Genomic DNA, 25,754 nt, shown 5'->3' with positions numbered 1-25,754 from the left:
TGTGATCTGCTAGAGCACATGAATGGACCAATCTTGCACACCCAAAGCTGCAGGATCTCCATGACACAGGGCAACAACAGAGTAACCAAGAGGAGTCCTAGTGAGGGCCCAGTATTGATAGTGTATCAGAAACCAGAGGACTCAAACCAGACCAATGATTCTTTGCAATGAACACTTGCAAGTGAAGCTATGGGTAAAAGGGTATACTGTAAGACTCACTGTGTCACACTGCAGCTTCCATGGCAAGATTGATTTTTTTTTTCTTCTTTTTTTTCCTCTTAAATTTTATTTTATTTTGGGGGGAGGTTGCGAGTGCAGAGGGTGGATACAAAGGATAGGGAAATGAATGGGATGGAGATGTATGGTGTGAAAGACACAAGGAATAAATAAAAAAGAAAGTTTAAAAAACGTTTTCAGGAACTGGAGCAATGGCTCACTGGTTAAGGGAGTGTTGTATACTTGTTCTTGCACAACACCAGAGCTTGCTTCTCAGCACTTAGGTCTGGTGGCTCACAACCACTTGTGGCTTCAGGTCTAGAGAATCCAACACCCTTCTCTATCCTCCATGGGTGCCCACACTCATGTGCACAGACACATGTAGATATGCACAATTAAAAATTTAAATATGAAACAAAGTCTTTCAAGAATATTTTGGCAGAATATTGTTTACAAGGCTTATATTGTAGTTTTCTTTAGGCTACTTTATGTACAAAATTTATGTATCAAATAGATCACAATTAAAGTACAAATTTCTAAGGATTTTTTTTAATATCTACTGTTGTAGAACTACCAATACTCTATAAATTAGAATATTTCTCACCCATGAAAAAGCCACATACCCATTAGTAGTTGCTACTTGCTCTCCATTTCCATTTCTAACTCTGGGCAAATGTCTCTATAGTTTTGTCTGTTTGGACATTTCATAGAAAGGGATTTACACAATATTTGATTATTTTGCCAACTTCTTTTGTTTAGTATAATTTTTAAGATTTACCCAGGATGTGGCATATTTCAGTACTTTGTTCTTGTTATTGAGAACACTTTAGAAATGAGGAAAACACAAAGAAGAAAAGTAAAAGCAAATTCTTGTTGCAAGATAGCATTGCTCACACATGGATGTGCCTCTTACCTCCTGGGTGATTTTGTGGACTTGTATGTGTGCATTTGCATTTGTGTGCCTATGTGCCATTGAGATAATGGCAGATATAGTGTTACATCCTGTTTGTGGCACCTGACTATACACAAAAGTGGTTTCTCATTGGGCAATGATGGCACATGCCTTTAATCCTAGCACTCTGAAAACAGAGGCAGGTGGATCTCTGTGAGTTCTAGGCCAGCCAGGTCTACACACAGAAACCCTGTCTTAAAAAACAAAAACAAGTGGCATTGGTTTCCTTTGAAAACATGCTTTTGTGACATTCAATCATGTAAATACACTACAAGTAACAACTTTTTCCTTATTGTTGAAAATTTAGGTGATTTGTTTAATATTCTTACCATTAAGCAATTATTTATAATCTTGAATGGGAACTCACAAGAAATTTAAAGGAAACACACACACACACACACACACACACACACACACACACACACACACACACGATCACTTTATGTCAATATCCTGATTCTTGTAATTCCACTCCTTTGAAAAGAAGAAGGTAAATTGTCAGGTCTCCCAGCATTTACCTTCCCTTCTTGGAGAATTCTTCTGAGTTATAAAGTACATTAAGCCTTCAATAAATCTAGTTCAAATTAAGTTCTCAGGAACCACAGCTAGTTTTACAAATATTTAAACAGTTGTAGTCATTAGGTGTTGGAGAAGATAAAAGAAGACAACTGTCCTGTTTGTAAAACTGTAAATTGAAGCAAGTTAGTCTCTGACAAAAATAATTTAAATATTCACCCACTTGACCCAATGAGTCCGCTCTAAAAATGTAAGGAATGGATTGTTAAGATCAAGCCAAGAGGAACTGAAGGGGTAGCTCTGTGTCTAAGAACACTTATTGCTTGTACAGAGGATTTGCGTTCAGTCCCTAACACCCACATGGTAGCTCACAACTGTCTGTAACTTCAGATCTAGGGGTTCCAACACCCTTCCTGGCATCTGGAGACAGCACACATACACATGTGGTGCACATCATGCATACCATCACTCACACATACACATATAAAAAAAATCAAATATTTTTAAGATGATCAAGAGGCATATGACCCATCTTGCCCATAAGAATCTTGACATAAGAACCCTTATACATTTAGTATTTATTGTCTTTTACTGTGTATCAAATACATTACCTATTTTGTCCTCTGTCAGCTAGAATTGAACCCAGAACCGCATGCACAATGATCAAGTGTGCTCTACCACTGATCTACATTCCTCCAGTGGGAATTAATATTTACATAGATTATTTTAAATAACAGTTTGAGTTTGAGAGCAAAATTGGACGGAAGTACAGAGTTCCCAAAATTGCACAACCCATCTATATGCTGCCTCCTTATACCAATATCCTGAACTGAAAGGATGCATTTGTTACATCAGGCAACCTGCACTTACCATCTGTCTCTATGGTTTTGCTTTTTCCACAATGTCATACATTTAGAATTTTACAATATGCAGCTTTTTATGACTACCTTCTTTCACTTGGTGACATACCTTTAAGGTTCTCCAAGTCTTTTCATGGTTTGATAGCTTTTTTTGTCCTGGGAACTGAATAATATCTGCTTGTACCAACATTTATCAATGAACTTACTAAAGAACATCATGGCAGTTACCAAGTTTGAGCAGCTGGGAATGGAGTTCCTATGAAGAGTCTCATACTGTTGTTTTCTATGCATGTGGACATAGATTTAAACATATTTGGGTAAATACCATGACTCCCAGTTGCCAGTTCGTCCAGCAAAGATGTTTAGTTTTGTGCAAACTGACAAACTGTTTTACAAACTGTCTGTGCTGTTTTATATGCTCACCAGCAATGCACATCCTTGCTGACATTTGGTGCTCGTTGGGGTTGGACTTCTCCATACCTCAGTAGGTATACAGTGGTGTCCTATTATTGTTTCAGTTTGTAGTCCCTTAATATGCTTGGTGTTGAGCATCTTTCTACCTGCCTATTTTCTGTCTTCATACTTCCATTGGTGAAGGATCTGGTCATGTCTTTTGTCTACTTTATATCAGCTCATATTGTAATACAGAGTAATTTTAAGTTTTAAACCATTTCTTTCTGAGATTTAAATTGCATTTCTTTTGAAGTGACTGAAGTGATTCCATCTTCTCCTGACTTCACTGTGTATCTGCTTAGATACTTCTCAGCCCTCTGCCCTACAATAGTCATGTCTGCCTTGTCAATGCATTTGAGATTTCTGTGACGATAACCATGGTCCAGATGAATGAGTCAAAGTAATTAATGTTTAAAATAATCAAAACAGGTTTAAGTAGAAAATAATTTTTCATGTTATGCTTGAAATAACTATCATGTTTTGACTAAAAAGATGTTGCAAGCTTACTCTGACCCTTACCTGGTGTTGATGTAATTGTGGCGTTTGCTTTGAAAGATGCTGTGCTCCTGAGATTCAGTGCCAAGAGAGACAGGAGCCTGCTCTTGGTCACTGGTCAAAATTAAAGGACTCTGATACTCTGAATTTGCTTAGTTAGTGTGGTAGCCTGTATCTTTCTCAAATGAAATCATTACCCTGTGAATCAGTGTGTAATCTTATGCTCATGCTCCTGAGCAATGGGGAACACTCATTTGGCACTCTCCGTATGTAATAGCCGTGGTTTCTTCCTTTAGAATTTTTAACTATCTGTTGGTGCCTAGAAAAAAAAGTAGCTTAATTGTTATTTTAAATCCAGGAATCTGAAAAGGCAGGGCTATCACTGAAGTGGATGTATTCAAGGAACACTTACATTTTTAGACAAAATAATACCACTATCTGCTAGTCAAATTATATTCCCCTGGATTTTTCTTTTCTTGTTGTTCTTTTGGGGGAGCATTGTTTATTTGTTTGTTTTTGTTTTCAAGACATAGTTTCTCTGTGTAGACCAAGCTGGGTTTGAACTCACAGAGATCTGCCTGCCTCTGTCTCCCGAGGACTGGGATTAAAGGCATGCACCACTATGCCTGGCCTTGTTTCACTCTTGAAACAAACAAATCTACAACTCAATCAAGCCTCCAGCTAAGTGTGAGATGGAAGAAATGATCTCTGTTGTGTCATCTGAAGTTATTACAGTAAATATGGCTATTACCAAGGAAGCTGGTAGAAATTTCCCAGCATAGCCATCATCCAGCAGGGGAGCATGGACAAGTTAAGTTATGAATCAGCTAGAGGGGCAAGGTGAACTTGGCTCTCTGGCTTGCTCAGCTAGCTCTTTAAATACAGCCAAGACCCATCTGCCCAGGGATTACATTGCACACTGTAGACCAGGCCCTCTACTAATTAGTGATTAATAAAATCCTTCCAAGACATGGCCACAGGCTAATCTGATTGAATGAGTCCTTCATTTGGGGTTCCAAACTCTAGGTCTATGTCAGGTTAACAGCTGAAGCTAACTATGACCATCGCTGAGGGCAATCAGTACTGAGGCATTCTTATTTTGTTTCTAATGTGATGAGAATGGTGGGACTAAAGGTATTGGTATATAAATGGAGGGATATAGAAGTACCTGGTGCCTGACACAGAATTCTGTGATATAGAAACACTGGTCTAAGGAATGATTAAAGGAGTCTAGGGCTGTAAAACATGTTAAAGAAGAGCAAAGGCCGTCTAGATGGACTTTGATCTCCAGGAAATGAGTGAGGCTGGTTTATTATGCATGAGTTTGCATGAGACCGTGTTCTTGGAGACTTCTGGGTAGCAGAAATTTTCTCAGACTATAATCTTTACAGTTATTTTAACTCTATAAACTGTATTGAAAAGGTGTACATTTTTGACAAAACTAAATACCAGAATAATGATGTCTTCTTTTTCACATATTGGTGAAAGACGGCAATCATTCATTTTAATCTAGTTATAGAGTCGTGAAAATGAGTTTCAAAATCTTCCTTTTGCTATTTCTTTTTTTGGAGGCCAGTTACACTCTAGAATAGACATTAGGCAATAGATCATAAAATTTCTGTAATATTCTGTGTCAGAACCTTGAATAATTCAAACATTCATCTGATCTCTGCTGTTTTATGTTTCAGACTTTGACTCTATGGATTAAAATTTAAAAATTCCCAAAATGTCTTACAGGATGGAATGAGCAAAACTACATCAAGGAGAGCCTGTCCCATTTCTTTTTGAACATATATTGTTGTTTCAATTTATACATAGTAATTGCACACATTTATGGTGTAGTAAAGCATTTCAATAATGTACAATGCACATAATAATTCGATGAAGCTAATTGGTATGTCACATGAGACATAACTATTTTCTTTCTTGCTGGAACATGGCTATTTGACATAGTCAATTAACTGTATCAACTACAATTATTCTGTAGAACATTAGATGTTATTCCTTCAAAAAACATACCATGGTGGGAGCTGTTAATTGTCTTTTCTCCATTTCTCTCTGTTTTTGAGGGTGCAGGACTCAAACTATTTGATAGGATGGGGCACAAGAGCAATAGCATTGCACACCGTGTTGAAGATGTGTCTTCCCCTTGCAGGCAATTTCAGTAGATCTTTATAATCTGGGGAACTGAATCAGGTCTGGACTGATCTCAGCAACTGATCGGCAGCCTGAAAGAACCACATAATTATGAGCTTGCTTCTAGGCAGTTGAAAGGGCTTAGCAGGAAGAGAGGTCTCTGGATCCAGATCTGATGACCTGGGTTTGAGTCACACAAAATGGATGGAAAGAAGCAACTCTCAAGAATTGTCCTTTCACCTCCATGCCTGCTCCTGCACATCCTCTCTGTCTCTGTCTCTGTCATTCCCACCATCCACCCTGTGTACGTGAGTGTGTGTGTGTGTGTGTGTTCCTCTCTCTATCTCAGAGCTTATTTCTTTCTCCATAGTCATGGGATGATGTGACAGGAGCAAGCATTTAATCTTTGTGCTTACCTTGATAAAGTATTATTCATATTGAATGGATATTTAATTCTGGTTGCAGTGGGAATCAATAATCTCATAGTTGCTCACAGTTTACACATAGCCACATTAAAATGTAAGAACACACACACACACACACACACACACACACACACACAATTTTAGCACCAAAAACCTAACAGCATACACTAAAAGTCTTTGGTCATTAGCTCAGTTCTGATAAGGTGGGTATACTTAGGCGGTATATGCTCGTCTGTGAGGAAGAATAAACTCAGGGATACTGTGCCAGATAAGGTAAGTACCCATACGCCAAAAGCCTTCTAGGGAACTTTCTGACAAGGAAAGATCATTCATTATCAGAAGATCTTAATTGGCATGTAGTATGAGTTTAGAGCTAAATTTCCACATATGGATTAAAAAGAAAGAAAGAAAGAAATCAGAGCTAGCATGGTGGCTTGGAGAGGTGTGAGAAAGGACAGTGAGAAGGCCTGGTGATGAAAGGGCTGAAAGAATTTATTAAGAGGCTGTGTGGTATTGAACTTGATGTAGCCACCTTCACCTCCAAGCACATGCATCACAAAACTGTACCCACCAAGAGATTCTCTTCCTTAAAAAAAGCAGGAAATGGTTGAATTTCACTCCAGGGGTGGGAGCCTTAGGCAGCCCCAGAGGGAACTAACTCCGCTCTGACAGTGAGTCTGAGAACAGCACAGGGTGTCCACTGTCAGCGAGCACTCCTCAGTCTCTTTGTGGAACATTTCTACCCTGTTCTGTCTTCAGGACAACTGCCAAGACAAGGCAGGGTTAACCAGGGTAAAGGATTTTAGCTTCTGTCTGTAGACTAGCCACCTGAAGCTCTGAATGGGGGAAAGAACAGAATACATACCTGAAAGGGCCATAGACGTGTGGAGCTCTGTTTTTAAAATATTTAAAACTTCCTTGACACCGTGTTCTCCCTGAAGAGTAGGAAAGGGGAGACAGAGCTTTGAGAGAACATTCTGACCATGGGTTGGGTAAAAGCTGTGTGCACAGTCAGAACTGTTTCAGGGAAGATAGAATGGGTGAAAGCAGAATATGTAAAAACTAAAACAAAACAAAACAAAAAAACAAGGGGAAAAAGTTAAAAAGGAGGGCTGTGGAACACAGCAGAGGCCTGAAGGTGAGGTGACCTGAAACTGTTTTGCAAGAAGTTTAGGAAATGTCTTCATTGCAAGTTGGATTACAGAAAACCGTGGGAATGAATGCCAAGTCCAGACTCTCATGCTAGCAACCCTACCTTGTAGGCAAGGCCCCAGAGGATCGGTCTCCCAAGGAAAACACACTTAGCCCCAAGGGCCAGGGCCTTCAGCACATCATTGCCAGTTCGAACCCCACCATCCATGTAGACTTCAACTTTCCCTTTGACAGCGGCCACCACTTCAGTCAGAGCATCAATCTGAAAGAGAAATGCACACCTAGATTCAGGTATTTCTGTTTCGTTTCTCTTGGGCTCAGGAACAGGGCCGGGAAATGCAAGCAAAGGCTAAGCCTGTCACAAGATTTTCTCCAGCTGTCCTTGCAGTTGTGGGAACTCAGCATCCTTCCCCTGAGGCCTGGAGATTCCTGAGGACCAGATGAGACTCTCACTCACTGTCCCTCCAGCTACTTTCCCTTTCACCTCCAGTCTAGCCTCGGCCTTTTTAGAAGATCCCCTCCATGTTGGATATGCTTGGCTCCTGCTTTCATATTCAGGGGACATCTTCCCATTCACAGTGCTCACTTTGGCACTACGGAAGCTGCTGTCTTTCATTATCCTTTTCTCATCTCTGTTTCTGAGATGTCATAGTGAGAGATGTCCCCACTGCTTGGGGACTAAGTCTTTTCTAGAAGAATAAATATGACCAGTCGTGGCCTGAGTGTCTAAACATCAGCCTGTTTGGGGGAACTGCAGCATCATTTCTTAAGTCTTCATGAGTGGGTAACTCGTCCCCAGTGTCCTCATCTGAGATGTAAAAATAGGAGTGTAGCAGCAACAACGCATAGGACAAAGGTACACCTCTGGAAGACAAAGGAAAACGGGGTCACTTTGTCCCGGTTTCTCTCAGTTCCAGACACAGACGCTAAGTGGTCTTACCCACCCCCATCCCCATCCGGCACCTGCAGGTGCCTGGCTCCTCCAAGTCGACAAGGAGGAGGACAGCAGGCCCCTCCTGAGGTGTGGGATGAAGGTCCTTGAAGAGGCAGTTCTGGGCGCCTTTTGTTACTATCTGTATTCTTCTGAAGGAAGCCAAGGAGAGGCATTGAAACAGAGGCCCCAGGCCCTGACACTGTGGAAGGAACCCATCAGAAAGCTGCCTGAGTCTGAGCAGAGTAATCATTTTTTTAAAAAAAGGAGGAAATAACTTTGTCCTTTGATGTATGTATGGAGTACTGGATGTATTTCGGATTTATATAATAACTGGAGAAAAACTCATGCCCAAGTATTATTTGGAATATTTTTATGATGCTGTGAAAAAGGAAATAAGTATATTTATAAAAACTCCTCTAGTCATACTCAGTACTGCAGTTGATCATAATTTAGAAATAGAATGTAGAAGCCAAGAGTGGTAGTGTCTATAAACCCAGCACTTGGAAAGCAGAGGTGAGGAAATCCAGGAGTTCAGGGTCAGCCTGGGCTACATAAGACTCTCAGAAGAACCAAATATAGGACCTGTGAGATCTTTCATCAGGTGAAGGCATTTGCTGCACCCATCCATACACATAAACACAGATGAACATGCACACATTCATATATAGACACAAGTGAGCATGCACACACACACACACACACACACACACACACACACACCAAATAAATTAATTAATTAATTAATTAAATAAATAAATAAATAAATGTAAAAACTAAATTAAAAAGCAAATACATGAAATAATAAAAGTAGAAATTGATTTCAGCCTAAGGTGCAGAATGGCCCATTTTTAATGAGTCAGAACAGGACATTTACTGAAGTTCTCTGAAAATGCAGTCTCTTAATTCCAAGAGGAAGCACAAAGACTGTTTTCTATGGAAACTCACAGAACAGGCTTACTCATCCCTGTTAAGGATTTTCTTTTGCAGATGCAATTATGAGGGGCCTTGTTTAGGCTTAACGATGAGACAGAATTGTTGGTAAGGTTAAAGTCCAAAGCTGCATTCTGGTCCTTAACCTGGTTTCCTTGTTGGTTCAACACTCTGGTTTGAGTCACTGCTCAGAGAGAGGAGTGTTATCTTGAGACAATCTCCACTGAGGTTTTGTTTTTTAGTTGCATCAAACTTTTTGCTCATTGAAAGTAAATATATAAGAAGAAATGGAAAAAAGCAGATACAAAAGCCATTATTAACAATGAAGTCCTAGTAACTCAGACAGTGAGCCAGATTTGTTCGCCAGATCCCTGAAAAGCCAGGGCCCCTTTCCAGTCCCATGTTCTCTTCTGTGTTGAGAGGCACCCACGACTCTCCCTCTCAATCCAGCTTTCCCTGAGAGACTCAGCCCAGCGAGCCTTTTCTCCACACAGGTCTGCCATTCCACTGTTCTCACCAGCGAGGGCCTGGTAGAGAAGGAATGGCAGGTGCCTGAAATCACTCAGCTCCACAGCCTCAGAACACAGCTAGAGCAGCTTTGGAATTTCTGCTTCTTGGAATACGTCTTTTAAAGAATTAATCAAAGACACATGTTTTAGTTTTACAGATGGTCACTGATACATTGTTTAAAATAGTTTAAAAAAATAAGTCAGACATAGTGGCGCACACCTGTAATTGCCACTCTCGGGGATCAGAGATGGGAAGACTGAGGATCCAAAGCTAGGATGGGCTACACGGTGTGACCTTGTCTAAAAAAACCAACCAAACAAACAAAAAGACACACAGTAGAGAAATACTGGAATCAATGCAGATGTTCAACAATAAGGGATTGATTATATAACTTGCCCATTCGTGACACATCATTAAAAAGAAGAGAGACTTATAAATAATGAAAGTATGTGCCTAATACATTGGGTAACTGAAAAGAAGGAAACTGTGAAACATATTAATGATTGTATATTTTTTAAAACAAGAAAAAAGATTTATTTGTAATAATAAGTACCAATAACAACCCACCAATGATTGTGATAAAAATTGGGGGTGTTTTTTAATCATTTATTTTTGTTCAGGGATATTTTATGAGGCAAAAGGAACTAAGGAGGAAAAAGGTTCACTTCTGTTTGTTAAAATAGAATAGTTTTTTGGGAAAATATAGCATAAACACATCTATGAAGACAAATTAACAACCAATTCCCATTTAAAGATTTTCCCTACTTCCCTTTGCTCATTTTCTTTCTCACAAAAAAAAAAATGTGCAGAATGGACACACGTTTGTGAGCTAGTGTGAGCTAGTGTAGCTCTTAATAAATGATTCATCAGTGTTCTATGCACTAGTGAACCAGGGTATTTCAGATCCATTTTAAAAAACACTTGTGTGTCCACATGAGGTGCTGTTCCTCCCTGCATTGTGTCAGATAGGATATCTTGGTTTCTAAAAATCCATGAAGACACATCAGCTTTAATCTGGTCACTGCTGACTGAAGACAGGGTCCTCAATGCCTTTGAACATCTCCCTTAGTCTACCTCATTATCTATTGTGAACTTGTACACATTAGTTGATGTCTCTAGACTCCAGTATCCTAACTGTACAATAAGGATGTATCTGTTTTTCAGCAGTCTCACAAGGTTTAGATATGTTACACATACAGTTCACAAAAATAGTCAGGTTTATAATGTATTTTTAGTAATTAACCTTCCTTAAAATCAATAGGTAATACCCATGATAAGTGAGAGGACAATGTGTACCAGATTTAGGAGAGGGCTTTGGTGTAGACATCTATAGAGCATTTAGAAACATCCCTCTGTAGTAGTCCTACTTACTGAAGCAGGAACCTCATCAAGCTGCCTACCACCATGGTTGGAAACAAGGATGCCTTGGACATTGTGTTTCACTGCTAATTCTGCATCCTCTTTCGTCAAAATCCCTTTGAGGATAATGGGCAACTGAGTCATACTCTGAAGCAAGGAGAGATCATTCCAGCAGAAAGTTGTACTTGGCAAATGTGTGGAATTTCTCTGTAGGGAATGAGAAGGTGAATGTTAGTCCCAAATTCTCACATCACTTGATTTACTCAAAAGATGACACAAACTTGAAGCACTCATATTTATAAGCTATGAAAACTGAGCAACACTACCCAACACTTGTTCTAACTCCTTCCTCTCACAAAAGCTTTATAAAGAATTTCTACTTCAATGACTTTTTCAATGACCATTAATCACTGTCTTTGATTGATAATTACTCTAGGATTTGGAGACAAAAAGACAGATAAGATAAATCTATGTTTTAAAGGGCTTCAGAGTTCAGTATGTGAGATGAGGAAGAAAAATAGTTATGAGTCAGTTTGACATTTTCTTTCTTTTTTCTTTTCTCTCTCTCTCTCTTTTTCTCCTTCTTCTTCCTCATGTAACAGCTCTGGCTGTCCTGGAACTTTCTTTGTAGACCAGGCTGGGACCCTGGTTCCCAATGAGGGTCTGAACAGACTTAGATCTCTGAATAGTTTGAGGAAGGCTTCTGCCTCTAGAGTGCTGGGGATTAAAGGCATGGGCCATCACTGTCCAGCCACTTTGACATTTTATGGTTGAGCTATGCATGGACTAATATAACCAAAGCAATAAGAACCTTAAAAAAGCCCTGCCTCACCATATGCAGCAGATTTCCTTAAATTTTGATATGTCTCCTGGTTCAAGAACACCCAGAAAAATCATAGCTGCCCATGAACTGAAAAGGCCAATGTCACTATAACCATGATTTTCACTCTCAAGGGCATGACATCTCTTTCCATACTTAGAATTTAATGAAGGAAGTGTCCTTTGTAGTCCCTTAATTGAATGGTTTCCAAAAGATGTGCTGCGGAGCCTTGATGTTTCTGGAGGAGTTTTTAAGTTTTCAAGGCAGCAGATTGGGGCCCCAGCTGGCTGGACTAGCTAGCTATACACCTGTGCTGTGAGTGTCCTCTTCTGAGAGGACAGTTTGTCTATCTATTCCATGCAAAATAATCACTTCCTGAGTCCATCATGAAATGAAAATTATTAGATGAATAGTTTACTCTCCAGTTCCTGCACAGCTCCTCTCTAATGCTCTCCTGTCTCCCAACATCAACCTTGGTTGAGCATCTCTGATGACAGGCAGAGCAGCTTCAGAGATGGGAGCATTTGGTCTTAAGTTCTGCCTGGAAGAACTGGGCAGCTGAAACCAGGTCAGCCACTTTAACTGCTATCCCTCTAGTATCTGCCACAACAAGGCAGGTAGGGGAAAAGAAGGCATGAGAGAGGAAGGAAGGGAGGAAGGAAGGAAGAGAGGGAGGGAGGGAGGGAGGGAGGAAGGGAGGGAGGGAGAGATGGGTGATGAATGAAGGAGGGAAGGAAAAGGAAAGAGGGAGGCACAATAATAGTCTCTCCTCACTCTAAACTCTTCTTATAAGTAATGCCCTTTGAGTCTGATATCTTTCTCACCTCTTCAGGTGGACGGAGGTCCTTCAGCATTGCCTCTAAATTCAGTTGGTTTCTTAAAATGCGTCTCCTTTTGCCAAGTATTGGTGCATCTGTAGTGACCACCAAAGCTTTGAAACCCAAGGCTTCTACTCTCTGAATCAGCTTCCTGTTGAGCTCCCAATCTGATTGCACACAGAGTTGGAACCATCGGAAGCCTCTGGGGGCAGCAGCAACAATGTCTTCCAGGGTACAGCTGGCATAAATGCTGGTAATGTAGCAGACATCGGCTTCCTGAGCAGCTGCAAAGCAGCAGGTGTGAGCCAGTTTGGAAGGCAGAGTTGTTTGAAGTAGCCTCTGACCAGGTTGCCCAGTGAGTGTAGAGAAAGCCCAAGTTCATTCTACTTCCCCACAGGACAGGGTGAGGTTGTTTGGTTCAATAGAGAGTCCTAGTGCTTGTGTGCTCTTCTGTGTGTAAGCTGCTCTGTAAACCTTGGTTTGATGATTAAGATTTTCTAACAAGAGATGTTTCTGAATCCCCAGAGATGCCATTGGGTGTGTTATACCCTTCAGACAGGAAAGCAAACCCCCTATGAATTCCTTGGTGGAAGAGAGGGGATTTAGAGACAGGAGATGTTCCGCTGCAAAATCATGAGCTTTGTAGTGGAAGATGAACATAAGATAAGATAAGAAGACGGAGTCCCACTCCTCCTTCCCTGTGTGGCTTTATTAGTTCCTCTATTTATCAAGTGGAAAAGGTAGAACTGTGTGTCATGGCTCTAAAATTATTATTTTTCATTTTCTGCCTTCATCATTTCAGTGTCTCCCCAGCAGGTTAATCTCACTATGGAGCTTAGTGGCCAGAGAATGTGGCCTAATCAAAAATTAATGCCAATGCATGTATTTTTACAGTCTACATCTAATGCTATGCAAACAATGGTTAAGCAATCCCTTTATTATCTTTTTTTTTTTTTTTTTAAGACACAGCTTCTTTGTGTATCCTTCACCATCCTAGAACTAGCTTTGTAGACCAGGCTGGCCTTGAACTCACAGAGATCCTCCTGCCTCTGCCTCCCAAGTGATGGGATTAAAGGCACTGCCCAGCTTTGACATCATTCTTAATTCCAACAGGATTGATGCCCCCTAAGGCCTTTCTGTAAGAAGACTTGATGCTCACTGTCCCTTCTCAGGGTGAGGCCTCTCACTCTCTTCTGGCCTTCTGGAAAGGGATGGTTCATACCTCTGGCTGTGCTCCTTTCTCCATCTGGCCAGGCAATAGAGTGCAAAGCCGTGGGTGCGATGCAAATGGGGGCCGAGATCTCCTGCCCTTGGATTGTGGTTCTGGTGTCCACCTCTGACACATCTCTCAGGTATCTGGGGCGGAGGCGGATTCTGCACTAGACAATAAGGTGGATTATTCTCTAGCATGATGATGCTTTCTGCAGCTGGGACCCTGGTTCCCAATGAGGATCTGAGCAGACTTAGATCTCTGAGCCCTTGCTGGGATTAGTTAGTTGACCTTGAGTAAGCAGTGTAGGCTCAGGGGGGAGGCTAATCGCCAGGAAACCATTTCCCCACATGAACCCAGCAACTCCTGAGCGGTTGGGGAACCAGAGTCCCCCCAGCCTCTGTGTTTCTCTGTCAGAGCACTGCTCCTGTGGCTTGCCACCCAGTGTTTAGATGCTTAATTTAGTCTTTATCAGCAATGACTAGACAGGGAAAGAAAAGCAAGAAAGGAATTTTAGGTGTCCCCAGAACGAAAGACAAGGCAATTAAAAGGATGCAAATCCTAAGAAAACAATCATGCCCCCCACTCCTCCCCTGACTACCCCAGAAGATTGATTCGTTTGATTTATACACTGCTGTAGGGAAGGTAGGGGAGTCCACAAATGACATAAAAAACATTATTCGATGACAGATAGAAGCTTGGCTATAGCTGTTGTTGGTTGACATATGCTCCAGCCCTTAGTGTTCAAGTCCAACTCTCACCCTAAACACCCTTGGATCTTATTTTCTCCAAACTTGAGTCCTTTGCCCTCCATCACATTTTTCTCCTCTAAGGTCAAGGTTTTAGGAGCCCAAGAGCTCCAGATCTACATCCAGGATTCTCTGTCAGACACCTGGCTGGTCCTGTTCCATCTTCACTTGCTTACAAAGTTGCCAGCATACAGAGAACTGATTAGCCACTTCCCCTAGATCTAAGAAGATTCTCTCTACAAAACTTCTCCCCAGCTCCCTATGCCTCGTCCCCCACGCCATGATAAACCAGCACAGAAGCCAGCCATTTTCCTGTGTATGTTGTGTTCGCTAAAGACAGACACCACAACTTCCCCGTCTAAGGATTCTCAAGCAATGCACATTAGAGTAACAATGCAAAGGATAAAGAGAAGACCTTTTAAACGCTGCGATGTTTTCCTTGTATGTGATGCCCTCATCAGCTTCTCCTTCAATAAAGTCCCACGATGACTTAGATAGCAGCTCTTGTGCACGTGCCTTAAAGTCTGCCACACACACCAACGACATTTCTGGAGCTTCAAAATACAAAACCCAAACCAACCCAATGAGAATACTTTTGACATAAAAAGAGGCTAACCTCTGACTTGATACTTTGTTATTAATTTAGTTACAAGAAATAATCAGGAATAGGAATCATCCCTTATATATAATTCACATCTGATCCCACACGGGTCTGCCAGGACCTCTAGCACAAGGTAATGATGAGATTGATCAACTATTTATAGGAAATGTGCTGGAGGCCTCAGAATTTCATTTAAAAAATCATGTCAATACTAAGGGCTTAAAAAGGGATTTTTTCATAACCTGGCAACAAGCCAAGGAAATTATAAGGAAACATCCTACTTGTTCTTTATACAAACTCCACTACCAGCAGGATGTAACCTAAAGGGTAATGAAAGGAATGAAATCTCGCAGATAGTTGTGTTTCATTTTGCAGAACTTGGAAAACTGAAATATTTACACCACATGGTTGACACCTATTCAAAATTTCAATGGGCAACTGCTCTGAGTTCCGAAAAGGCAGATTCTGTAATCACACATTTGCTAGAAGTTATGGCCATCATGGGTATACCTATACAAATTAAAACTGACAATGCTCTGGTAAAATGAAACAGTTTTTTGCTTATTACAATATAAAGCATATTACAGATATACCACATAATCCTACAGGCCAAGCAGTCATGGAAAAATCAAATCAAACTCTAAAGGATATGCTAAACAAATAAAAAGGGGCTAAAATACCCCCCAGAAACATATTGCATAATGCTTTATTAACTTTGAATTTTCTCATGGATAATAAGAAAGGAACAATAGCTGCAGAGAGACATTGGATAATAGGGAAAAACTACAGAATTAAATCACCCTGTGTACTTTAAAGATGTGCTGACCTCAGAATGGAAACCAGCATGTGTGTTATGTGGGAGATGAGGTTTTCCTTTTGTTTCCACAGAAGAAGAAAAGCTGTGGATACCATCATAATTGATAAAGGTTAGATTTGAACAAGAGAGACCTCTTAATTAGAAGAGGTGATAGTTCATCAACCAGCATGACCATCCAATTTAAATTAATTTATACCACTAACAAATGCTGTTCATTTGATCAGATATAACTTGCCAAAAGAGAACCTCCCCAAAGTTAAGGTTGGGGAAGGGTTTTGTTTTTTTCTTTCAGGAGAATAAAAGTTAAGGAATCTGAAGAACACTGGACAAATGAGACATCTGAAGAAAAAGGACAAATCATCCAGAAAAAAAGAAATGTCCCAAGAAAAAAAGTAAATTGGCCTATTGGTATATCATATATCTAACAGGATAAAATTTCATAAGTCTTCCTAAATGTTCTTTACAGACTTATAACCCAAATGGTCTTTATGTAGTCCCAGTTCAATTAAAAATTAAAGCTTTGGAATTAGAGTGTGGCTCTTTCTTTATTTAAACCCAAGCATGCTTGTTAAAAGAAAATGCAAAAATCTCTGTATCATGTCAGAAGAGCCACCTGATATGGAACAGAAGAAAAACCAAAATTAAGGGACTATTCTATTGCTATTAATCTAATGATCCTTTGTTTTTATTTTGACTCTTTAAAACTTTTCTTAAGGTAAGTATTTTATATCAAAATTTATTAGATATGTATATATATATATATATATATATATATATATATATAAAACTTTTATCATGATATTAATGGTCATATAAAGTACTAACTAATTCAGAAAAAAGGTTTTATCTAGTTTCCTATACATGATTTCAGGTTTGAGTCTCTATCAGTTTTCTGCAGGGAATCATGACCATGCCTAACAGCAACTTTGAAGTCTCCAAAAAGATGATGGGGCCCCACAACAATGATTCCATCAGGACTATGATAATACCATTAAGTTGACAATCACCACCCAAAGATGAGCTTTGGACTACAAACTGCTCAGGACAATATCGAGATGCCTAGCTAAGAGGATACAGACTCACAGACTACTCCAGTCAGGATTTGACCATAATCCTGAATTTTCTTTGTGTCCCCATAAGACTACCAACACTCCCAATCAGCAGGAAGTAGCCTAAAAACCTATGTCCACATTCCCAAAAAAATGGATTATGGATGTTTGTCTTTTTTAGGGGTTGGTTAAAATTGTTATTGGTCATAGTCAATCTATTTCTAAAAGAAGAAAGGGTGATATAATATAGAAATGTATTATATAGAATTGATGGGATAAAAGAGTACATTATTGAATCTAGTCTGAAGAAAAAAAGATACAGATGTAGAATAAAATGGTAGATTATTGAATCTACTTTGAAAAGAAAAAACAGGAATATAGATATAAGATAAAAGGTACATTATTGAATCTACCTTTAAAAAAGCAACTACTTGTCCGGGACCTGTCCTTAGTGCACGAGCTGGCTGTTTGGAACCTGAGGCCTATGCTGAGACACTTCAGCCTGGGAGGAGGGGACTGGACCTGCCTGGACTGAATCTACCAGGTTGAGCTGAATTTCCAGGAGAGTCTTTGCCCTGGAGAAGATGGGAATAGGGAGTGGGCTGGGGGAAGGTGGCGGGGAAAGGGGGAGGACAGGGGAATCCAGTGGCTGATATGTAAAATGAAATTAAATTATAAAATAAAAATAAATAAATAAATGTCTAAAAAGCAGCTACTTGTTTTAAATATTTTACACTGGATGTTAGTATATTGTATACAAACTATGTATATTGATACAAATTTGAGATTGATTTTGTTAGAAAATACTGTACATATATTTCTAATCTTGTTCAAAGTATTATACCTATACAGTTCATTTAACAATGTAAGACAAATTTCTAGTCCTTGAAAGTTATTATTACCAACTAATTAGGATATAAAGAAATGCAGATTAGTAGTCAACCTATTACAAGGGAACTTGTCAGGTTAGGTACATTTTTAATGTCAAACAGAGATATGTTTTAGATAAACAGGTCATCTTCAAACACTTCAGAGATCTACAGAATATGGCATTTAAGATGTTTTAATAACATAGATTCTTTTTTTAAAACAGTGACACATGTCTGCTCCTGGCAGCACCAATCTACTTCAGAGAAGATGATGGGCACCAAAGAACCCCCATATGGAGTTTGCTTTCTTTGTAGCAAGTTAGCTACTGGGCAAGAAAATGCCCTTGCCTCGACTGCTGACAGTATGCTGTCCAAATGGAGAAGCAGGACACAAAAGAAAGGACTGCTGAACCTACCAAGACAAGGTAGGAAGACCCTTTAGAAAATTCTGCTTCCCAGATGAGTCTGTCAGATATGCTAGGCCTATAGGCTAAAGATAGATGCCCCAATGTTGCAGAAGAACCTTGGGTGAGGCAGCCATCAGTTTCTGTCATTTCTCATATTTTTTGGAAGTCGCGTACTCAATTAATATTATTTCCTTCTTGGGTCTCTGAGAGAGTTGAAAATTGGATAGTTGTACATTTCCTTGTTAACAAATTCAGAAAAGAAACTCACTAAAGAAGTGTAAAGTGTATAAGTTTGAAAGATGTCAAATGATAGTTTCCGGTTGGTAATACAAGTTAGGATAGAAATGAATTAGGCACAAACTTTGGACTCAACAAAATAAGATAAATAATGGAGTGTTTTCTCTGAGTCTGTCAAATGTTAATGGACTAGACATTGTTAATGTAATTCTTGACTATATATATTGTAAATATTTATTGTATATAGTTCTTATATTAATTATAACCTTCTTTTATTAGACAAAAAAAGGGGAAATGTGGTGATATATTGTATACCCTAATAAAATTTTCCTGAAGATCAGAGAACAGAACAAGCCACTAGATTAAACATAGCTGCCAGGCAGTGGTGGCACACATCGTTAATCCTAGCACTTGGAAGACAGAGATTCAGCCAGATCTCTGTGAGTTCAAAGACGCCCTGGACTACATGAGATTGACTCAGTCTAGGAGAGAAACAGAGCCAGGTAGTGGTGGCACACACCTTTAATCCCAGTATTTGGGAAGCACACGTCTTTAATCACAGCACTAGAAAGAAAATGATGGTTGGGCAGAGAAAGGTATATTAATTATAAAGAGACAGGAACTGAAGCTTTTTTGGCTGAAGAAGCCTATTCGGCTAGAGGCCTATCAGCTGAGGCTTTTTTCGGGCTGAAGAGTCCTAAAGGTAAGAGGTGGCTGTGGCTTGTTCTTTTGTCTCTCTGATCTTTCAGTATTCACCCTAATATCTGGTTCCAGGTTTTTATTAAAAGACCATTTAAGATTCATACAACAGGGACCAGAGTGTGAAGCTGTTTAGACGCAGCATCTATATTTTGATGTTCTTTAACTGAATGTATTTACTCCTGACCCCCAAACCAGAAGACCTCCATCCTCTCATGGCCACTCCCAACACCTGATTATTTGGTCTTCTGAATCTCTATCATGACTGTTTCCTATGTTCTACATACCCTGTATTAGATATGATTGAGGCTATACCACAATTTAAGAGATTACCACCCTCCTCCAAGTGTCTCTTGCCTTCTCATCTCCTTCCAGGTACCTGGGATCTTCATGAAATGGAAGCTTCTTTGCACCCCTGGTGTCTCCATGCACCCATATCATCTCCCTTGCCTCTTTCCAGGACCTGCCTCCTAACTGCCTACTTAGCTTCATGCCTCGGTGACATTACTTTCACTTGGCATTCCTATCACTTTGTGAAAAATCAAGTCTGAATTGTTATCAGTGGGAGTTTCCAGGAACCCAAGGATGTTTGAATTACCCAAGGGTGTGGACAACATGGTGAAAGCAATTGGTTTTATGGTTGTTCCTTGGCTGGATGACTGGACACGTTGCCAAAATGTCACCACCTTCTACTTATTTGCCAAGAACACATATTGCTCCCATTTATTGCCATCAGTGATCTGAACCCTGCAAACTGTACATGGTACTCCTGATACAAACACACAGAAGGAGTGAAAAAGGCAGAATTTAGGGGTCACCAGTACCTTCTCCAATAGGAGCAAGGACAGTGAGATGAATAGTTGCAAAGATGCCATCGACAATGGGATTGCTCACAAAATTCAGGGATCTTACATGAGAAGATTCTGGAAGGAAAGGATGGGAAATACAAACTTTAAAGCTCTAGCCAACCCTAGTGCAGGAAACAACAGTGTAAAAATTACCCCAAGCCTAAAAGTAGAAACCAAAGGACTTTTAAGTTCTTCCCTGAGAGAAAGGTATACATCTCAGAAACTCACTCTTCTATCAGAATGGCAAAAGACCAAAACGCTAGATGAAAATGTGGGGTGCTGAATACCGTGGCTTGGGTAAAGATGAGACAGAACTGGCCTGAGGGCAACTGGAGTCAGGAAAAAGTCTGGAGAAGCCCACTAGAGAAGTACCACATAACTCCTACCTACGGGGCTAAACAGAAGTTCCATGACAAAAGTCAGGGTCCCTGGGATGTGGAAGCTTTAGATTATGTCTAGCATAGAAACTACACAGAGCTGGAGTATAATCCAAGAGAAACAGCTCAGAGTTACCTGTCCATAGTACTGTGATTATGGAATTTGAAAGCTGTTTGACAATAAAGCATTAGTCTCAACCTCCTTAAATGTAACCAAAGCTGTCTCGTTTTCATTCACCTTCTAATCTTTCTACTTTCTAACAGCTGTCAACATCTCTGTCGAGTAGACAGAGACATCAAGCTAATGGGCTAGTCATTTCTTTATTTTTTATTCAGAGAGAATGGGGCTCAGAAAATAGGACACTTGTGGATGATTAGACAGTAAAGTAGTGCAGGCAAAGACTTCGGAACTATATCTCTGTTAGCCCCAAAAGATAGATGCTTGCCTCCAATTCAACAGGAAAGAATAAAGTTGTTTTAGTAGTAAGTTAAAACAGAAATTTTATACAAAATTTATATGTAATGTATAAAGTATATCTATAAATATTGATCAGTAATTTAAATTACATGTTAAATTACATTTAAGAAAAATTCGGAAGCTTAGTGATACAATTATCTACTTTTCTTTTTATGACATGTGTAAAAGTCGGTAGAGTACTGAGTTCATTAGTCTCATTAAAAGAACAACGTAAGAGTTACTGTTGAAGGGGATTGATCATACTTTTCCATTTAAAATGTCCCCAAATTTGAGAAAGCACTTAGTGTAGTGTGTTTGTATGTTGCAGTCTGCTTCACAGCAGAGTTGAAACCAGAAGCTGAAGGGAGGATTCTAGTCACCCAATGGTTCCTTGGGGGCCCACTTCCTCTGTCTCCTTCATGAACTTTGCTTCTATTCTTTCTGACTCTGACTGTCCTGAAAAACAGGCAGAACATACGGAAAGCCTTTTGCCCACAGATCATATGTGAAATGCTGTTTCAGGAACTTTATCTCCTCAAGCTTCTTCAAGCTCCTCCAGGGTTGAAAATCAGAGAGAAACCATTCAGAAATGAGTGATGATATGAAAATCCAAGAGCAAGGACATTCAGGGTATCTGCTGTGTGGTCTGCTGTTCAAACTCTGAACCCTGATACAAGATGTAAACTGGAGCTGACTGTTTTGTTGAGGAAGACCTTGTTTTGTTCAGATTGATAAGCAGAGCTGAATCAATTATCCTAGACAACTCATTGTTTTCCTTTGAAAATTTTTATGGGCTGCATGCTGCTTTTACTTAAGAACCTTTGGAGTATCAGATTTTGCATTTGTTTGGAAAACTCTGGGGTTCTCTGTGGGAAACAAGTCAAGAATTACTGGGTACTGGTAGACACTGGGGAGGGGAGAATAGTTTGCCTCACTGAAGGCTTCTTTGGTAATTAAGAATGTGTCCTTCAAAGTCCTTTGGCCTGGTCTCTTGGAATTTAGGCCAAGATCTGGAATGTCAAAGATAAGATCAAGGCCACAATTTGAGAAATGATAGGGCCCAAGGGTGACTAAAACTCTGTTCCAACCTCAAGGATAGAAGTTGCAAAAGGCAGGATTGTCTTCAAAGCCTTATCTGCAGCAATTACCTTAAAAAAAAAAAAAGCAGCAGTAAATTCATGGCTGAGTTATTTACAGAGAGTGTAGCATTATGGGGCTCTGCATAATTTCAGCACAAGGGGCCTAGGACTGAGGACTTGATCCCTTAGACCAACAGTGCAGATAACAAGATCACAAGGGAAAATAGCCCTGGGACTAAGCAGAGGAGGCCCCAGTACAACCGTAACAGGAGAGGCATCTGACAGGAGAAGAATTGGATAAGTAACAAGTCTGCGCTCAGCTATAACATGGAAGGAGTGGTCAAGCACAGGGGTGCTGTGAGGAACAGAGTGTCACATTTGTTTGAGAGTGGGGAATCAGAGCATCTGTTTGGTCAGAGCATCTATTTAGTCAGAGGCTATAAGAATTGATCAGCCCCTTCAGTCAGCCTGGAAACAATTCTGGTCAAATCTCTGGAACATCATGTTAAAGGCACAGGACCCTTTTGGGCCATGATGATCATTCATTTATTTCATAAGGCAGTGATTTCTCCCCTTCACCCCAGTGACCCTCAACTTCTCATTGTCTTGTACTCCTTCCCTGTAATGTCACTTCCTTTCTTATCCTGTAACAGTGTGCTGCCATGGAGAGTGTGCTCTTTGGGTGCTTCTGAACTCTCTCTGCACCTGCACAAGGCACTGATTCTTCTGTTCTACTCTAGGGGCTTGTGTATCACAGCTCTGGGACACGCTCATCCCAGAGCCCTTGAACGCACTCTCCAAAGCATCTTGGCATTCCTTACCTTTCTACTAAATTCTCCTTCCCTCCATGGTGTCAGCAATTAAAATTGCTGTTCTCCATAAACAACATTAATGATAAATAAAAGAAATTATGTATAAAATAATTTTTTATACTTTGCTGTGTTAAATAATGACCACCAACACAACAACATTGCTTTGTAGTATTTTGTATTGTGACTATGCCAATTTTCAGAAACTTTGTTAGTCAAGGGGGTGTTTTCTGTCACTTAGAATCCAATCACTACTTTAATATCATTTTGTCTATGGGAAAACTACGTTCTGAGTGCCAAAGGAATAACTCTCAAAGAAAGTGTTGCTGCCCAGCTGTATTGGTAATTGCTTGCTTTCTATAGGAGTTAGAGACACTGATAGAGTGTTTTGGAAGATTGAGGGATTTCCTGATGCAGTTAAGCAATGAGATAACTTTATTATGCATGTTTGGAACAATATGATGGTTCCTTTATAGTAACAACAACAACAATAACAATAATAATGATGATGATGATGATGACAACACATTGCAACCATTTGTCTAGTGTTCCACGACACTCAACACATTGTGTGAGTGGCTTAAGTCCACTAATGTTTTAATTCTTTTTGTCATCCCCACAATAAAATATCCACCATTTCACAAGTGAGGGAAAGATTGATAGACTTCATATAGAATCACATCTTGTAGCTTGTTCTGACTTCTATGCCTGGCTGCTAATCACTATGAAAAGAAGAAAATATCTATTGTCAAAAGTGGTTTCTAGAATGAAGGAGTTGGCAAGTACCTTCGATATTTGAAATGTCATGGTCATGTACGGCATTTCACTTCACCTGGCAACATCACAAGTCTACCACAAAGTAGAAGGCTGCCAGATAAGCAAGAAGCAAGCAGCCAAACCACCAACCAAACAAAACATTCATCCAGCTCCATCTCAACATCTTACAAAACATTCTTCCATAAGTTACAGCATTTGATGCTCACAATACAGAGTGCATGTAAGAGTTCAATTGCAGATTTTAAAAACTGGTTTGCTCCTGGTGCCCTTGAAGCCACATTCAATGGTGGGTGGAGGAAACAGCACACCAGCTGTGCAGCACAGGGTGGACTTGGTCAATTCTCACAATTCAATCCACTGGGAAAGATGTCGCCATGAGTGACCCCCTGAGATCACTGTCTTGCCTCTATTTACTCAGGGTAGAGTGTGCAAACAGACAGAGGTTACACAAATGGTTCCTTTTCTGTTCATCATAGGCTAAGGAGTTAGAAATCCCAAATGCACCAAAATCTAAGCCTGACTGCCAACATGATGCTGTTCCATTCCCGACTTCACACTGTGGCATGTAGTCAAAACACAATGCAGGAAATGACCTTCAGACTATGAGCGAGGTACAAGTGAATTTTGTTTTTACATCTGCATTCATCCCCAGGGTGTCACACGATGCATACAATATTCCACTAGCATATCTGTACCACCTACTGCTCCCTAAACTAGTAACATTTCGTAGTTGTTTAAGGATAGTTGGAATTATAAAACTAGTTCTGCCCAACAGGCTCGGTATGGATATGGCAGGTGCTAGTTCGCTGGTAAGATTTAGGACACTTCTTTTCTGCTGCTACAGCCATGCAGAGGCCCCATCTTCCAAAAGCCAGAGCTGTGAGATAAAGGCTTGGGTTTCCAAATCCCTATTTGGAAAGGGCTAACCTTGTATGTGAGATGATTTTAAATAAACAAATATATATTATTTGCACATACACATTTTATGTTAACTCACTGATGTTTCAGGCAATAGCAACTATCTTTAATTAGATATCTAGGTGCTATCCAAAATACTGGAGATTAATTGAAAAGTTGTAGTTTTTCAGTCTCAGGTCTCAAGACACTTATTGTCAAAGTTGAAGATGGGTCGGTATTCATTCAGTTTACTAGGACGATTTAGAGATTAATGTGAGTGCTTTCCTAGGGAAAGCTACTGGAAATATGGGGGGAAATCTCCATTGCTTCTCAAAGCAGACCTCAGGTGATGCCCACTATCATTTGTACAAGTTCCAGTAGTTACTGAGTTTAAAAAATCATGACATCACTATCTACCCCAGGGTTCTCACAAGAGTGGAAGTACTTAGTGAAATGTAGAATTACAGAGTGGTTCCCAGTAAAGGCTTTGGGAGATTTGCACTCTGGGATGGTATAGAACATGAAAACCCCCTTTCCTTTTGATCTGCTTCCTGGTTCATCTATTCCATTCAACTATTTGGCTATATATGCCAATTTCATCCTGTCTTGGTTCCTCTTCTTTTCAGTCCTTCCTACATGTATCTGTAGATCAATTGGCAGCTAATCAAGATCATAAGAATCCAGTCTACTGAAGGGAACTCATACCTACATCCAAAGGATCAAGTATCTCCAAATAAATGACATAAGTTCATTTGTTTTTTAAATTATTAACTACATTTCTTCTAAGAAATAGGAGACCTGTCACTGTATTCTTCTTGCTGTGGCCAATGCTCTATGTAATAAGCACATCTATGTGCAAGGACCTCGTGGATTCTCAGAGCTCTTTTATGTGAACATATTTTGATGGATTTTTTTCCCTAGGGATACATACACATTCTACCATTTCCAGGTTTGAATTCACCAGACTGAATCTTTTCTGCCTGCCAACTCTTTCATACTACAGCTTCCTCGGGTAATGTCTCAATGACCCTGCCACCTATCTGCCTGTTATCCTCTTTGCCAAGCTCTCACTATCTCACTACGCCTCCCACAACTGCCTATCCTAGGTAGGACCACACTTGCTACATCACCTTCTCCCCAGGTTCCAAGCATATAGACAATAACCCAAAACAAACCTGATTCAAAAGTCTTCCAATAACCAGGAATAGTGATATGTAGAGGCAACCATGCAAAGCCTGATACAGTGGCTCCCAGCCCAGTACAGGTATATAGGATATTCATGGATAAACATTAACC

At 40.0% G+C, this 25,754-nt stretch overlaps 1 protein-coding gene across 2 annotated transcripts; it reads right to left on the bottom strand.

Moving 5' to 3' along the window:
- Nucleotides 1–304: 304 nt before the first annotated feature.
- On the bottom strand, nt 305–25,754 carry LOC102912792 (2-Hydroxyacid oxidase 2). Of its 2 annotated transcripts, none has more exons than XM_076574700.1 (8): nt 21,985–22,035; nt 14,951–15,089; nt 13,799–13,950; nt 12,583–12,860; nt 10,951–11,145; nt 7,309–7,467; nt 6,919–6,988; nt 305–5,720 (listed from the first exon to the last, which is right to left on the bottom strand). In XM_076574700.1, the coding sequence occupies exons 2-8, from the start codon at nt 15,079–15,081 to the stop codon at nt 5,665–5,667; spliced, it is 1,041 nt and encodes a 346-aa protein (XP_076430815.1). In that variant the 5' UTR covers nt 15,082–15,089; nt 21,985–22,035; the 3' UTR covers nt 305–5,664. The 2 variants fall into 2 exon arrangements, with proteins under 2 accessions (XP_076430815.1, XP_076430814.1); XM_076574699.1 differs by lacking the exon at nt 21,985–22,035 and adding an exon at nt 25,634–25,754 and having other exon boundaries at nt 306–5,720.

This window comes from Peromyscus maniculatus, chromosome 6 (assembly GCF_049852395.1).
Source record: "Peromyscus maniculatus bairdii isolate BWxNUB_F1_BW_parent chromosome 6, HU_Pman_BW_mat_3.1, whole genome shotgun sequence".
Taxonomy (NCBI): domain Eukaryota; kingdom Metazoa; phylum Chordata; class Mammalia; order Rodentia; family Cricetidae; genus Peromyscus; species Peromyscus maniculatus.
Note: the sequence above shows the minus strand (reverse complement) of the source record. Positions and strands in the feature narration are given on the sequence as shown.